This window comes from Symphodus melops (genome assembly GCF_947650265.1).
Source record: "Symphodus melops genome assembly, chromosome: 8".
Taxonomy (NCBI): Eukaryota; Metazoa; Chordata; class Actinopteri; order Labriformes; family Labridae; genus Symphodus; species Symphodus melops.
This window is the reverse complement of record NC_136698.1, coordinates 24,272,825-24,287,816: the sequence shown is the minus strand read 5'-3', so window position 1 is coordinate 24,287,816 and position 14,992 is coordinate 24,272,825. Positions and strand designations below refer to the sequence as shown.

At 39.4% G+C, this 14,992-nt stretch overlaps 1 protein-coding gene across 21 annotated transcripts in view; it reads right to left on the bottom strand.

The window, feature by feature from the left end:
* Positions 1-11,947, bottom strand: part of kif1aa (kinesin family member 1Aa) — a 48,113-nt gene extending 36,166 nt beyond the window's left edge. For 10 of the 21 annotated variants that reach the window (XM_079351291.1, XM_079351292.1, XM_079351293.1 and 7 more), the window contains exons 1-2: positions 11,586-11,945; positions 9,666-9,809 (exon numbers count right to left, since the gene is read on the bottom strand). In XM_079351291.1, coding sequence (XP_079207417.1) covers positions 9,666-9,771 — 106 coding nt within the window. In that variant the 5' untranslated portion in view covers positions 9,772-9,809; positions 11,586-11,945. Of the gene's footprint in view, positions 1-9,665; positions 9,810-11,585 lie in introns of all 21 variants that reach the window. The other 11 variants (XM_079351288.1, XM_079351305.1, XM_079351302.1 and 8 more) reach the window with 3 other exon arrangements.
* Between the last annotated feature and the right edge of the window lie 3,045 nt (positions 11,948-14,992).

Sequence of the window (14,992 nt, the reverse complement as noted above, 5' to 3'; positions counted from 1 at the left end):
CTTTCTTAGTAAAAGGGGAGGCAAGAAGACTTCAGGTTTGCAAGTTGTGATGTCATCCTCTTCTATGTTATTTTATTTTTGTTAAAAAATATTTTATTTTATTTTGTTAAAATATATATATAAATTTTTTTATTTATATTTATTTCTGCATTATTATTATGACAATGAAATTGATGGATGAATTATTACCAAATTATTAGATGATATGACAAAGTAAATAAAAAGTATATATATATATATACACACACACACACACACACACACACACACACACACACACACACAGTACCTCTAAACTAACATAGTTGTGCACATACTTAATAAGACTAACATCATGTGAAACACGTCGTCCTCGAACTTAAGTAACTCTCTGAGGCTTTAATGATTACACACACAAAGACAAAACTGTTCTCAATTCAAAAAACTCTCCTGTAAAGTTTGATCCGATGGTGCTGATAGATTATAAGACCAGGTTGTTACCTTTCAGGTCTCTGTCTTTGAGTGGCCATTTTAGATCAGCTCAGCCTCAGCTCTTTAAGCTCAGCTCATCTTACAACAGCGTGACAAAACCACCAGTCAGAGCTGCTCTTCAACCGGCTCCTATTTCTTTTGTTGCCTTTGTTAGCCACCAGAAAAATCTTCTATAAATGTAATAATTTCTTTCCATGCTGTAAGAAAAATACTGATAGAGTCTAAAGTGTCAGGTGCCACCTTATATTTGAATAATCTAGTCTGGTAGATTTAAGGACGATTCAGTTGTGACTCATTAAATAAGAAGAAAAAAGTTGTGAATGTCAGTCTGAAGTAAAAGGTTGATCATTTTGACTGTTTGTTAAACACCTGATATTGAAAAAGGCAGCCAATGCCAGAGTACAAAATCCTGCATTTGCTCGAGTGTCTGCTTGAGGCTGGCTACAGAAACATCAGAAGTCACAGACAGCCATTTGAAAAAGCCGGTATATATACACTGTACACAAGGGGATTGTTTAAATAACACACCCAATGTTGTTTTATTAGCAATACGTGTTATCCATAATTAGGCATTTAGATGATTTGACTGACAGGTAGGAGGCTTAAAACCTGCTCAGCTCCAGCTCTCAGCCTGTCTTTAGCTTGACGGAAAGTTAGGCTGACACAGGATTTCCAACATGGCGGCTGCTGCCAATGAGCCCACAGAGCCCCCTGCTGTAACAGATGGGTGATGTAACTCAGGCTTTATCCATTAATATTTACAATCTAGACAACTCAAAGATCTAAATTTCCATCCCTTTGCCTCCACTGGTGTCAACAGGCAGTAACTGCAGAAGAGATCAAAACAGGCTGATTGTGCTGAGTGTTTTTTGATTCTTTACTTGTGCAGAATATCTGGTATAGATGTCTGTAAATGTGTTCCTTTTTGGCCCACCTAACCCAGCCTTGAAATCAATCCTGAGAAAACTTGAGCATCTGGTTTTGTGCCCACCAGGAACAATATCTCTGCTGTGGTCTGATGATATAAAAATGCTTCCTCTCTGCTCCCAAAGCTCCAGACACCATTTCTCTACTAATGCAGAACGGTCGATAGGAGGAAGAGGCCTGGAGCTAAGTACTCTTTTAAGTCAGCGTACACACTGTTATTTCCTCTCTACATGGATACTATGTTTCCAGCTATGAAATATAGGCCAGTGTGGCTGCCTTGGGTTTCCGGTTTCAGGCCCATTCCTCATCATGACAAAAGGATGAGGCCTTGTTGACTGTGTGTATGTCTGTCAGGTCATCTGGACCACAGCTATATGTGAGAGACAGATGATGTCTTCACAATCATCCAAGGAGTCTCTTCTGTGCTTACATGGTTGCCTCGAAACACTTGAGGTTACAAAATCATTTTTATTCATCAGTTAAAAATGTTGCAGTGCAACGCTTCCTGCCATACAGTAAATGGTCCTCTCCAGTAATGTGTTGTGATATCGGGGACAATCATCAGACTAAAGAGTCAAATATCATCTTCTCGTTTTATTGTCCACACTGAGTTTTAGCTGTATCATTTCATTCAGAGCAAGGCAGCTGCTGCATCTAGTAATGCTAGATACAGATTGATCAATTGTAACCGAGGGACTGCAGTCTGGTGCAATACATCAAATGGCAACATTTATGTTAAATATTGTACATGGTCCCTTTACAAATAAAGTTGATAATAATAATTCTTTGTTCACTTCACACCTCAGAGAAAGCACAAATACAAGTCTGAAATATTAAATGTCTCTAAGATGTTACATGGAGGACGGTTGTTTTATTTAGTGCCACAAATTCATTCTTCTTGGCACGACTTCTGCCAACTGGATCTTTAAAACCTGCGACCATTAATGTAGTTTAAAGAACATTTTAAAAACCTGTTTTAAAAATTGCACTGCATTGCCAGGAAGTGTGTAGCAATTACTTGGAAATCTGATTCCCATCATCTCATAGCTAGATGATAATGACATAAATATCCACGTTAGACTTGGGGGGAAAAAAAGATCACTTACACCCTTTGAAATGACGACCACGCCTTTTTCAATATTTGTCAACCCTACATGAAAAAAAAATGGTTACACCTCACAAAAGCTTTTATAAGATTTGATATCAACATGTTATAAGGACTGATTACCGTAAATCGTCTGAAAAAGTCAGGATTGTTTACATCCTGTTTACATCGTTGTAATGTGGTTATCGAATGCTCGTATTGTGATAATGTTGCTATAACTGATCAGCAGCACTTTAAAAATCTAGATTTTCTCGGACAAAGGCCATCAAACCAGCTGATTTTAAATAATAATAGACATAGACTACCTTACAACATCTCAACAACGGGCATACACAGTGATGAGTCGAGTAAGCAGTCAGGATACCATCCTGGCTGCTTACTCATCCCTGATTGCCGTATGATTCATACAATCCCCCAGAACACCCTCATGGAGTCCAGCACCGGAAAGAAACACGCATTGCACTCAGACAGGGTAATTAGTTTGGAGTGGCAGTGATTGGCAAGATGTATGAGTGTTACACTGAGACGTGAGCCCGAGTTGCCAGCTCCTGTGACGCTGTCTGTGGTCACAGCTGCCGTGTCAGAGTAACCTGCACCTGAGGACAGCTTCAGCAGCTTTTATATCACACAGAGCACGTCGACCATCTTCATCATGCTCTGCTTTATTGCCTTTCTTCTTTTATATGATGGAAACTCTTGCCATGATTTAGAATTCTTGTCGTTGAGTGAAAACGTAAGAACAGATCATTTAAATTCTGGCTGTGTGCTTCAAACCACGTCACCAGATGTGATTAATAGTAGAAGCACGCACCCCCCCTTATCTAAGCTTTAATGAATGCACATGACCTCTGATCGTGAGCTCAAGTACACCACTGATAATCACAGTTATTATTTGTACACAAATCCCATCTTTGAAAGACAGAAAAGACTATTTCCGTACATGTTGCAGACAATAATGTTAATTTCTTTTTTAAGAAGGCCAACCTCTCAAAGAGGTGACTTAATACCTACCGGCACATGTGTGGCTGGACAAGACATTGAAATACATCAAAGCAAGTATACTAGTATTCAACAATGTACTATTTGAGTGAAGAAAGTCCAGGCTTTATTAAAAACACATATATAACATATATATAACAACATATATAATAAAAACAAAATGTTGAAAGTACAAACTGCAGGGGAAGATCTAGCTGCATGAGGTAATTTCAAAATAAAATCACTGATATTATACCGGTCATGGGATAGGGCTTGGAAATCAATTTTTAATTCCAATTCTGATTTAGCCTTACCACGATCATGAAAACAAGATAATCGAGATGAAACGATGCTTTGTCACGTGCCGCTTTATGCTCATGTGATATAAATGTTTCAGTGTTTGTTGTAATATTTTTATTAAAACAAAAACATCACCACTACCTGAAAATAAGAGTTAATTTATTATTTTACATTATTATTTTTCTATGTATGTATATTTTTTCACTTGTTTATTTTGATGAATTGAAACTGTTGAGTTCAGCTCGATAAAAGCATGTGATGCAGAAGTAAAATCAATAAGTAACATAATAATTGTGACCTCAATATCCTTTAAAATAACCGTGATTATGATTTCTAACACAATCAAGCATTCCTAATATGGCTCATTTTCTGCTAAAATCAAAGTTTAACACTGAATAGATCTACATTTTATCATTTTCATGAGTTCTTTTCAGAGGAAAAGAGCTTTCTGATTCATTTCCTGTCACAGAGAGGGCTTTTCTGTGTGAAGTTTAGATGTTGCCCCTGTGGATGCGTTGGTACTCTAACTTCCTCCCGCAGACCAAACACAGGCTCGTCAGGTTAACTGGTCTCTCTAAATTGGCCGTAGGTGTGAGTGTGACCGCTTGTTTGTCTCTGTTTGTCAGCCCTGTGATTGACTGGTCACCAAGCTCCGACCCCCCTCTGCAACCACGAATGGGACAACAGTTATGGATAATGGATGAAAATCAATCAGCATTTCCAAAACCCAAGAGGATACTTGGAAGTATCATGTTTTAGCTTAATCCCTGAGATGTTCAGATGGATGTTAGATATTTATAAACCAGAGAATTGTCACGAGGCTGCTAGAAGAGTCTTAACATTGAGAAAATGTAATAGTTGATAGATTGATTGAAATTGATTTATTCTTTTCTCCTGGCACAATCACATCGTTTATCCTTTGTAGGTTAGTGATTATACCTACACTCCTTTTAGTCATCATGCATCATATTCAGAAACCTCCATTTATATTCTGAGTTTGTCTTTGCCCTCACTGCTGGCTCTTTCTAGCTGAGACTGAGATGCTGCTCAGGCTGTCACGGGTGACCTGCCCCAGTCAATAGGAGAGGATATGTGGCTGCGTCAGCAGGTCTGGCAGAGGGGATGTGATGTGAACCCACTGACAGAGACTGGAGGAGAGCCATGTTGATGCTATATTCAGACACAGCACAGGATGACTTAAAAATCCTTCACTTCCATCCGGGGTTTTTAAAAGCCTATGGCTCATAAAAACGCCACATTTATTAAAAAGCTCTTTCGCTTGTCTGTTAGTCTGACTCTTATAACAGTGAGAGTGAGACTGTCTAATGTATTTAAAATGTAGATAACAGGCAATAATTCATTTAACTTTCCCTGAAATGTCTTCAGAATTTAGTTTTAGTTTTGGGAACTACGATACCACAACAAAAGAAATAAAGAAATGACCATTGTGGTAGTCTGTAAACATTTACCTCTTTAGATAAAACCCTACAGCCGTCATGTTTGAGGTATAGGCAGAGATTTAAGAGTAGCACAGTGTATTTAAGATGTTTGCTTCAATGTAAACTTCAATTGTTCCACTGAGTTTCTCCCCCCGGTGTCCCCCCACAGAGAGGCCTGTTTACTCTGCCGGTCCGTCCCCTGCATCTTAATCGCGGTCAGCATGGGAGGGAAGATTTCTTAAAACCAGCCTACTGCCATTCTGCTGCATTGTGGGAACGGGGCTATTGACACACAAGAGTGGCAGAGAGCACAAAGCAGAGACAGAGACGCCCATAAAAAGCCCCAAAGCTCCTTTTTCTTCCTCCTTTCCCCAGCCCCAGACTACAAAAAGACAAGGGGGCATTTATACCCGGCCTCTGTACCCCCTCCAGAAACTGCAACCAGGGAGGCTTTTTCATGACATCAGCGTGCTCACATCCTCCAGTCCACATCCAGAACCATTGACTCGGTTTGGAAGGGAACAATCTGCTCTGCTGAAAGACTTGCAGACTCACTGAGAGCAGCTTTGTGTTTGTGCAGGACCGACCCAACAAGACGTTTTCTAACACTGCTCAAATAATGTAAACTCTGTTTAAGCTCTGGATTGATCAAACAGAACCTGAATTAAGCTCTGATTAAAATCTGTGCATGGTAAATATGGGAGGCATTTATGCATGTTCAAATAAATATTCATCTGCAGTTCTTAATTCATCCTGTATTTCCCTTCAGTTAACACTTTCACACTTTCTGTTGACACGTTTAAAGACTTTCGAAGTGGGTATTGTGTGAATTCGAGCCTGGATTTTACTGCAGCCAGGTTTGAGAAGAAAAAGAAAAATGTGTTACCCACATAAAAACTCAAATTAAACTGTGATAAACGAGTCGTTGAAATCAGGACACTATTACCATCTATTGTTACAGAAGAACAATCTCTTTTACGCAGCCTGTTTAAAAAACACTATTAAAGTTAAAAATATTGCTGTGGATACGCAGCACCACACTCATTATCATTGCAGCAAACAAATGCTTAAAGAGTCTTTCTGTTTTTCTAACCTGGGTCTTATTCTTCATGATAAAAAGGTACAAAAACGTCTTAAAATAACACGTAAATTGGCTGAATCTGACAGCTGTCAAACATGCTGTAATGGCTGCACCTTAATGAAGGAACATGCGGTTTTTATACCAGTGGCAGACTCTCGTTGAGTCGGTCAGAAGAGACAGAGTAGAAAAGAGTAGTGCATGAGTAGAAAATAAAGCAATATTAAGTACATTTTCATGACAACCTGATAAGGCTGGGGAGTACATTACATGAAGAGGAAATGATTTATTGCCTTTATCTGTGTGATTTATAGACACAGAATATACATGTTTGTTTCCCAAAATTAAATCTTTTTTAAAGACCCATTTGTTAACCAGAAACAGTCGTTACAACGCTCCCTCTAAAGCTTAAAGACTACATCAACAAAAACGTCATACAAACGCTGAAGGAGGATTTATGATAAAACACGTCTGTTGTTAATCTATAAACTGCTGCTACACACAGATCTTTAAAGGGTATTGAGTTCGTTGACTTTTCTTAAGTTTTGCAAAAGGTTATTTTGACCTTCTTATATTGGTCCTCGGTTGTTGTTGTTCTTATTTGTGATATTGTGTGATTCTGTTTTCTTGCTGAATCGAGTCAACACATTGTACCTGTAACTCACAATAAAAGTCTCCTGGTTGACAAGGTAACATTTCTGTTTTATTTTCAGTTTGTTGGTTTTAAAAATAGCAATGTAAGACAAAACATCTTAATCTACTGAAAGGGTTAACTGTGTACAACCTGTTCTTTCAGGGGAACATGCTTTGACCTCACATGTTTTCTCTGAAGTTTATGCTGCAGACGTCACAGTCCTTCTTCAACTGCATGGCTGAAACAATCTATTACAGCTATATCAACACATTTTCTCGATTCACGCAGTGTGTAAAAACAGGGTTTAAAAACACCAGAATGACCCTAAAATAAATATGGAGGATAGATAACTTGCCTGATCAAAAACAGCAAATAGGCTTAACGGGCTCAGAAATCTAATTCACAGATTAAATCAAACGGGACGTCTCCAAGGACGCTCAGGGGTACCCACACTGTAAATATATTTGCTGAGGATTAAAAAGCCTCTGATATAAATTTACACTCTGCTGAGAGTGAAATACGCATTGTCCATTGCTGTAGAGAGAAATGTATGAAATTGCTACGAAGGCAATTACACCACTGCAACTGTATTAGGTGGGAAGAAAATGGAGTTACGTTCATGGCGTGAAATACTTTCAGGGAATCATCTAAAAACAGAACAATTCCTGTGAGATTTCTTAAGATCTTAGGAATTGAGCCGAGCAGGGAACAACATCCTAAAATGCAACAAATCACACGGTCAAAATATGACGGCCCAAGAAAAGCGGCCCAGCTTGTTGTCTAGTCACCCATGACATGAGGAAGGAGGAGGGAGCGGGCTAAATTAGGCCAAACAGTAAATATTTCAGGAAGCCTCATCCATTATTAACAAGCGGCTTTACCTTGCTTAGCAGACTACATATCGAGTGTCTTTCCAGTCTCCTCTCGACTAGAGTCCTCACTCTGCACTGAATAACCCGAGGAATGTGGGCCGCTAACTACATGACAAAAAAATCATACAACATAAACCAGTACAGGAAACTTTTCAAATGTACACAATCCATATACTGATATATGTAAAAAATACCCAATGCAAAACTTTTCAATTATTGTACTCTTTGCATGTTGGCATTGGAGGCAGATTAATTATGAACGTTTTCTTAGCAGCAATTGTTAATCTGGATTAATCCAGAGACATATACATAAATAACAGTCTTTGCCCTAAATAACTCTCAGGTCAAATAAGATGGAGATTATGTCACCAACTGGATGATGTTGAAGAGATTTCCTGAGCAGGTGATTTCATTTTTAAAAATCCTCTGCTGCTGGCTTGAATAAATGACTTTAAAGGATCATGGCTTCAGGAATAAGACAATCTCTCATTCTCTCTTTTGGTACATTAAAGTCTTAAACCGTATCTCAGATGCCAATTTCTGAAATTAAATCCCGTTTTACACGAACTCTCTGCTCATATCAATAGATCTTTCTTCACAGAAGCGTTGTGCAGAGTCAGCTCTGACACTGCAGGCAGGTTAGAAGTCAAGGTTGTTATCATTGGTTGGAAAAGCTTTGACTGTGCTGCTTGATAAATCACGGTTTTATCATCAACGTGGTACAAACATGTTTGATAATCTCACGGCACAGACCTCCTGAAATTAAATTCAATAAACATTTTAGGAACACAAGCCACGCCTTTACACTCAGTGAGGGAACCAATCAGATGGAGCCCTGCATACATTGGCCATGCGCTCATATTATTTTGGCCAATCAGAGGAAGCCACCACTGGTCCTCATCAGCTACCCTCAGATGAACTGATATCACTTCAATCACAAATGAAATAAAGACAACAAACACGTTTCAGTTATAGGTCAACATCACAACATTGGAGCTCTGCACACTGCGTCTTTTCTGATCTCAGTTTGGTGGTGACTGTGAGGTTACAGCAGGATGGAGAGAAAGGAGGAGAGACATGCAGCGACATTTACTAAATGAAGACTTTATGGTGAAGAAGCTAAGTAGACATGTTCTGTATCAATGCTTTTCAATCAAACCTTTCTCCTACAAGTTATTTTATCAAGATCTGGATTGATTTTTCTCCCTCTCTTGGAAAAAACAAACAATGATGGTTTGATTCATCTACTTGTCTTATCGAAAAAAAAGCGTGTGTTCATGTGACAATGGGATACCTTTCTGGCAATCAAGACAACAAAACATAAGGCAGGTCACTTCAGCCTCATTGAGATGAAGAATCTCATTTACAAGAGTGTCCAGATCACGACATGCTGCCATCGCCCCCTCTCTGCAGACACAAGCTAAATAAGTCCAGAGCTCAAGAAAACAACTAGATATTACGTTTTACCACTGCTAAATGGATAAATAAAATGATGGCTGCATGTCCAGTTTGGGTTTAAACTTTTTTCAAAAGTGATGTGCATTTGACATAACACCTTTCAGGCCTTTGTTGCCTTTATTTGATAGTGCAAGCTGAAGATTGGCAGTACATTCTGCTGAAAGAGAGAGAGGAAGGCATGTTGCAAAGGGCAGGGTCTTCATGCTGAGGCATCGAAAACTGCCAGGTGAGCTTTTTAAGGAACACCATCAAACATTTGCCCTTTACCAGCCACACTCTACTGTTTTGAACACCATACAGGGTGCAGTGATTGTAAACCCATCCCTGACTTTAAATTATTAACAAGAAAACAGAGAAAACAGTTGCAGGACATATAATTTGGTGAATTTGTTTGATCACTTACTGGTCGTGTTTCCGGTCATCTGGATGATGCACTTGCTGTCTTTTCCGATCTCTCTTGAATTGAAGGGGCGGACACGCACCGCCACCTTCACAGAGGCCCCTGCCATGGTGCTGTCTTCCTAGCACCTCTGGGTGCCTTCTGGGTCTGTAGAGGGGAGCACATATGCAAATCCAAATCAATATAATGTGTCAGTTTATATGAAAACAATCAATGCCATCATTTGGGCATTTCAAATTTCCAATATGGCTTCAAAACACGGTTTCACGTCTGTTACACTTTGAAGGGCTGAATGTAACACCTCATGGTTGACGTGATCTGTACAATAGAGTAGGGCAGGGATGTGTAGCTGTAACATGAAAAGCCCATGCATGGTCAGCTACAGCCAGGAGAGAGATGGATAATGAAGCTCGCAGTGACACAGTGACAAAAGAAGTGCAGCAGCAGCAGCAGCTAAATGTCAGGCTGTTTCCCTGGCTCACAAAGGCACTGAAACCAGCCACAAATCCAGAGTCTGGCTCCATTTAGCAGCTCATCATGCTGTTTCCTGACAGACCACATATGAACATTAAATCACTGTGCGTGTGTGTGTGTGTGTGTGTGTGTGTGTGTGTGTGTGTGTGTGTGTGTGTGTGTGTGTGTGTGTGTGTGTGTTAGTGTGTGGTGGCATTGTTGGTGCATGAAGTGCAACCATGACTCATCGTAAATGTAGATCAAATTACATCCACTTAATGGTTTTATCAATAAGCTTTAACAATGAGCAATATGATACAATTTGCTTTTATTGCATACCCCAGGTTTGACAGTAAATATTAAAGTCATCATATTGATAACGGAAAGAGCATATGTTCTTATAGCTAGTGACGAGTGACTCAGATGTTCGTCATCATGATTGAATGTTGTAAATTTGCTGTGTCACCCCGCTTCCTGGAACAACCTCTATAGCTGATACCTGAACGGAATCAATTGTAAAATGTGTGCGAGAAATGTCATTTTAATGATGGATTGTGTTGTTTTAAGTGCAGTAATACTGAAAACAACTGAGGGCAAATCAGGATAAAGAAATACGAAATAATGTTTTAAAAAAACAAGAAGAGATTAGGGACCAAATTCACTGTTGTTTTGATATCTGAGGATGAAGTTCACAATGCTTAAACCATATGCATGCGTTTGGCATGTTTGGATTTAAGGGTCCTTTATAAAAACAAAATAAATGTTATTCTAATGACACGAAAATATTTTACTTTTTCCACTATACATTTATGTCCATAATCTTCTCGAATGATGCTCAGTCCAATCAGCTGATGATGGTGCTCAGCTGGGCGGACACCATTTTCCCGGTGACAAAGGCTAATGTAATTAACCATGTCTGTCTGTGTATGAGTATGACGACAATTTCATACAATTAAATCCTCCCAAGCAGCCTTAAAAACAATTTAACGTGTGGGGTTTTCAACGTGGCAGCAAAGCTATAAAGCACAGGTCAGCACTGGCTGAAGGGCCTTGTGTTATTTTTCTAAACCTGACAATTTATTCTTTAATAATGACAAAGTGTACATTTTCCGGGCATGTTGGGTAATAGTTCATCAATTAGCAGGTGTAGCAGTACGTATCGTGGTTCACCTTACGCCCAATGACAGGACATGGTCCAGCTCACTCATTTAAAATATATTTTTCAAAACAATAGGCTACAAGGACTAAAATAATATGACAGTATAACGTTAATGTGTTGTAGTAGCAGCTTCAATGTCATTCAGTCTCTACAGGAGTCTTTCTCCGACGCTGACAGCCGTTTCAATGGCCGCACCCAATGCCCATCTCTTCCCTGGAGATTTAACACTAAGTAAATAAAGACAGACCTCATTAAAACTGCATTACCGGCAGTGACAATGGAAAAAGAAGAGAAAAGACAAGGTAACCTACCTCCGCAGGGCCAGAAACGTCTCACTCCTGTGCTGAGACCGTGTTAGTCGTGCTTATCTCGGTTTTAATATCCTTCCACCTCCTCTGCTCTCCTTCGGCTCTGGCACTGCCTGCAGCTAACAGCCTCTCCTCTCCATGAAAACTGGGAGAGCAGAGGACGAGCGTGTCTTTTACCCAGCGACCCTCCCTCCCTCTTTTGCCCTGTCTTGCTTTTAAATGGGGCCGGTCGGGTTTTCAGTGATGTTCGCCCGCTTCTTCTTACTCCAAGAGCTGTCAAAATGGCTCTGTTGTCTCCCAGTCTGTGGTAAGGAGGATGCTCGAGCGCCACTGAGCCGGTGATATCATCACCGAGGGAGGTAACAGCATCAATGCAGTAGTGGGAAGAGAGAAAAGAGAGAGAGACAGAGGGAGGGAGAGAGGAAGGGGTGTGAAGAGAGACGAGGGGGAAACAGGGTATCGCCCATATACCCCTCTTGTGAAAAATACTTTGTCTAATACAATAGTCAACATAAGATGCAAACGCTTTTTTCTATAGGAAAAAAACAGGGTTGTTTAATATGCATTAGCAGGGGGAAAATACGGATTTGTCATGAATAGGGTTTAGTAGGTCAATCCAGGGACATCAAGCTGAGAGGAGACAAACATACACAAAGCAGCCGGTCTGTCTTTGTGATTGTGGGAAAATGTTTGTTCAGTAGAGCTCACAATTTAGCATCCCAGAGTGGAGTCTGCCCACAGAAACAGACGAGAAGAAATATAATCATGTTCTTCTGATGAAAAATATCCTTTCTCTAAGTCTCTTACTGAAAAGATTGTGGGTAGGCTATAGTCTGCATTGCAGGTTTTAGCCTCAAATTTCTGCAGCAAGTAAGCAAAATGGCCTTTTAACAGGTGTTTAAATATCCTTAATGATGGGTTTGTTCTCTTTATATGGCACAGCATGCTTAATAACCAGATCCCTTAAACTGAAGTAGATAATTGAAAACAAAGCCATCTTCAAAATAAAAGTTTATACTTGTTTTTTTTTTACTATGACATGCCAAATAGCTTAGACTTCGAGTCTTGCGGCAATTCCCTGTGATTTTTTGTTGAGTCACTGGCAGCTCATTCTGATGTGATAAGGGTTGTCTTCTGTAATGGAAATAACACCAATGACAACAAGATCTTTGAGCTCTTCTTAAATGTAGAAAAGACCTCTGCAATATCTAATACTAACGAAGCACAGATAATTGTGTTTTTGAAGAACACTTTTTTTTATATTAAAGCTGTTTATTTCTCTGCTGGCTTTGAAATAGATTAAATACACCATTTGTATATCCTGTATCTACTGCAGGGATGTAAGATAAGTTTATTTACAGCATGCTGATAAAACAGCCTCAAGAAAATCCAAGGAAAATGTTCACAATGAGTGAAACACTTGCCATAGACAAAAAAGAAGAGAAAAAATTGATGAGATTTCTTTTACAAGGTAATACAGGCCAGCATCAGAAACAAGGTTAAGAAATGCTTTTTGTCCACAAGCTGCACCAAAACAAACATCAACAAAAGTTTCCACACATAAGCTTTAAAGGTCACATATCATATTCCTTTAAAAAAAAGTTTAAGTAAGTCTCAGAGCCCCCCAACACGTTTGACATTTCTTGTTCTAAATCCACTCTGATCCTGTACTTGATCACGCCAAGAAACACCTCGATTTCAGCCCTGCTCAGAACAGGCTGTTTCTGTGTCTGTAGCTTTAAATGTAAATGAACTGTGTCTGACCACACCCCTCTCTGGAAGTGAATGGGGTTTGGCTTTTTTCGCTCCGGGTTCAAATCCGACCTGTTGCTCCTTTCCCTCATGTCAGTCCCTACTCTCTTTCCACATGTTCTGACTGTATGCGCTCTCCTGTCTCTCTAATAAAGACATAAAAAAGCCCAAAAATAAACCTATGACATTTTGTTTAAAATGTTATTATCTTAGTTGTTAAAAATAATCAATATGAAATTAAATGATCAGTTAATTTAAAATTTATACTATGCAGCTTACAAAGGTTGTAATCTGGACTATAAAACGTTGAGGATTTTTCTCTCCTTTAAAATGAATTGGATAAACTTGTAATACATCCTCTCTTAAATCAGAAGAAAAACTTCAATACTCCTGTTTAATCCTGTATATACTGTTAGACCTAGTGTGAACTGATTAAGATGCAACGCTTGGAGAAAGGTCTATAGTGGAGCTTTTCGAGAGTCACTGAGCTGTTTGAAGAGATGAGGAGCCTTTATACTGTCATTGTGTCCTTGTGAATGACTTGACCTGCACACTAAAGGACTCTCATGGCTCGGTGGCTATAGAGGTTGGTGCTCAATCAATAGATTGTCATTTCCCTTTCATCCATCTCAACTGGAAGGTCTGTACAATGAAAAATCCATGTTGACTAAATGCTGTAAACAATAGTAAATGCAACTCTTAACTCATTGTCTTGTACATCTATTTGTTTAAATCAATTTTCCCTGAACATATGAATGGCTCTTGGGTTTTACGCCATGCTTAGTCCATTGCTCATGAGGCTTAGTAGCAATAAAGGGCAGTGAACAGGAACTCTCTATCTGGTTGTAGGATACTTTGGCCGCTCAGGTTTCAGCCTGAGTGAAACACAATGCAATTGTGACCTTGCTCTTTGCACAGGCCTACTGTTCCTACTGCGCTCTCTCTCTCTCTTCCTCTCTCTACTTGCTTGATCTCTCCTGGGTCCTTTCTTTCTCCTCCATTTCTATCTGATGCAACTGCTTTATTTAATTCATCAGCATTAACATTTCAAGGTCTAATCCATGCACAGAAAGATTAGATCTGGCTTTAAAGAGCAGACATGGTACATGTATGAAGCATATAAAGGGAGGGCAAATCACTACAGAAAAAACAATGAGGTCACCTGCATGAATCACCTCATGCTACATGATGTGCCCCACATAAACTTGTTTGCCCTCTTTCAAAGTGAAGTAGGCCAAGCTAAAGGCTCAATTTTATAAGTGAGCTTTAAAAGGAAATGTCTGTAGATTATTTAGGAGGACCAGAATTGTCAGTCGAAGGAAGACGGAGGAGGAGTCTCTGTATTATGTCTGCTCGGCCCTCTAGTTCTGCTCTGCTCTGCCTAAATTCAGTGGCACAGGAGCCTGAATAATTTATAGGTTGTGTGAGCTGTTGCCTCGAGCTGAGTGTGACAGACTTGTTTTCTTAAAGAGACGCACTTGATGTGTTTCCATCAGAGCATGGAGAACAATCTCCCACCCGAATCACGTACAACATGGTCACAACAGATTATAATGTCATGTATTGAATTATGAATATGAGGACATTGAGTGAATTACAAAATCATTCCTCTTATGGTGAGTTTAAGAAACTGTCTTATTAAATTACATTTCCTGGTT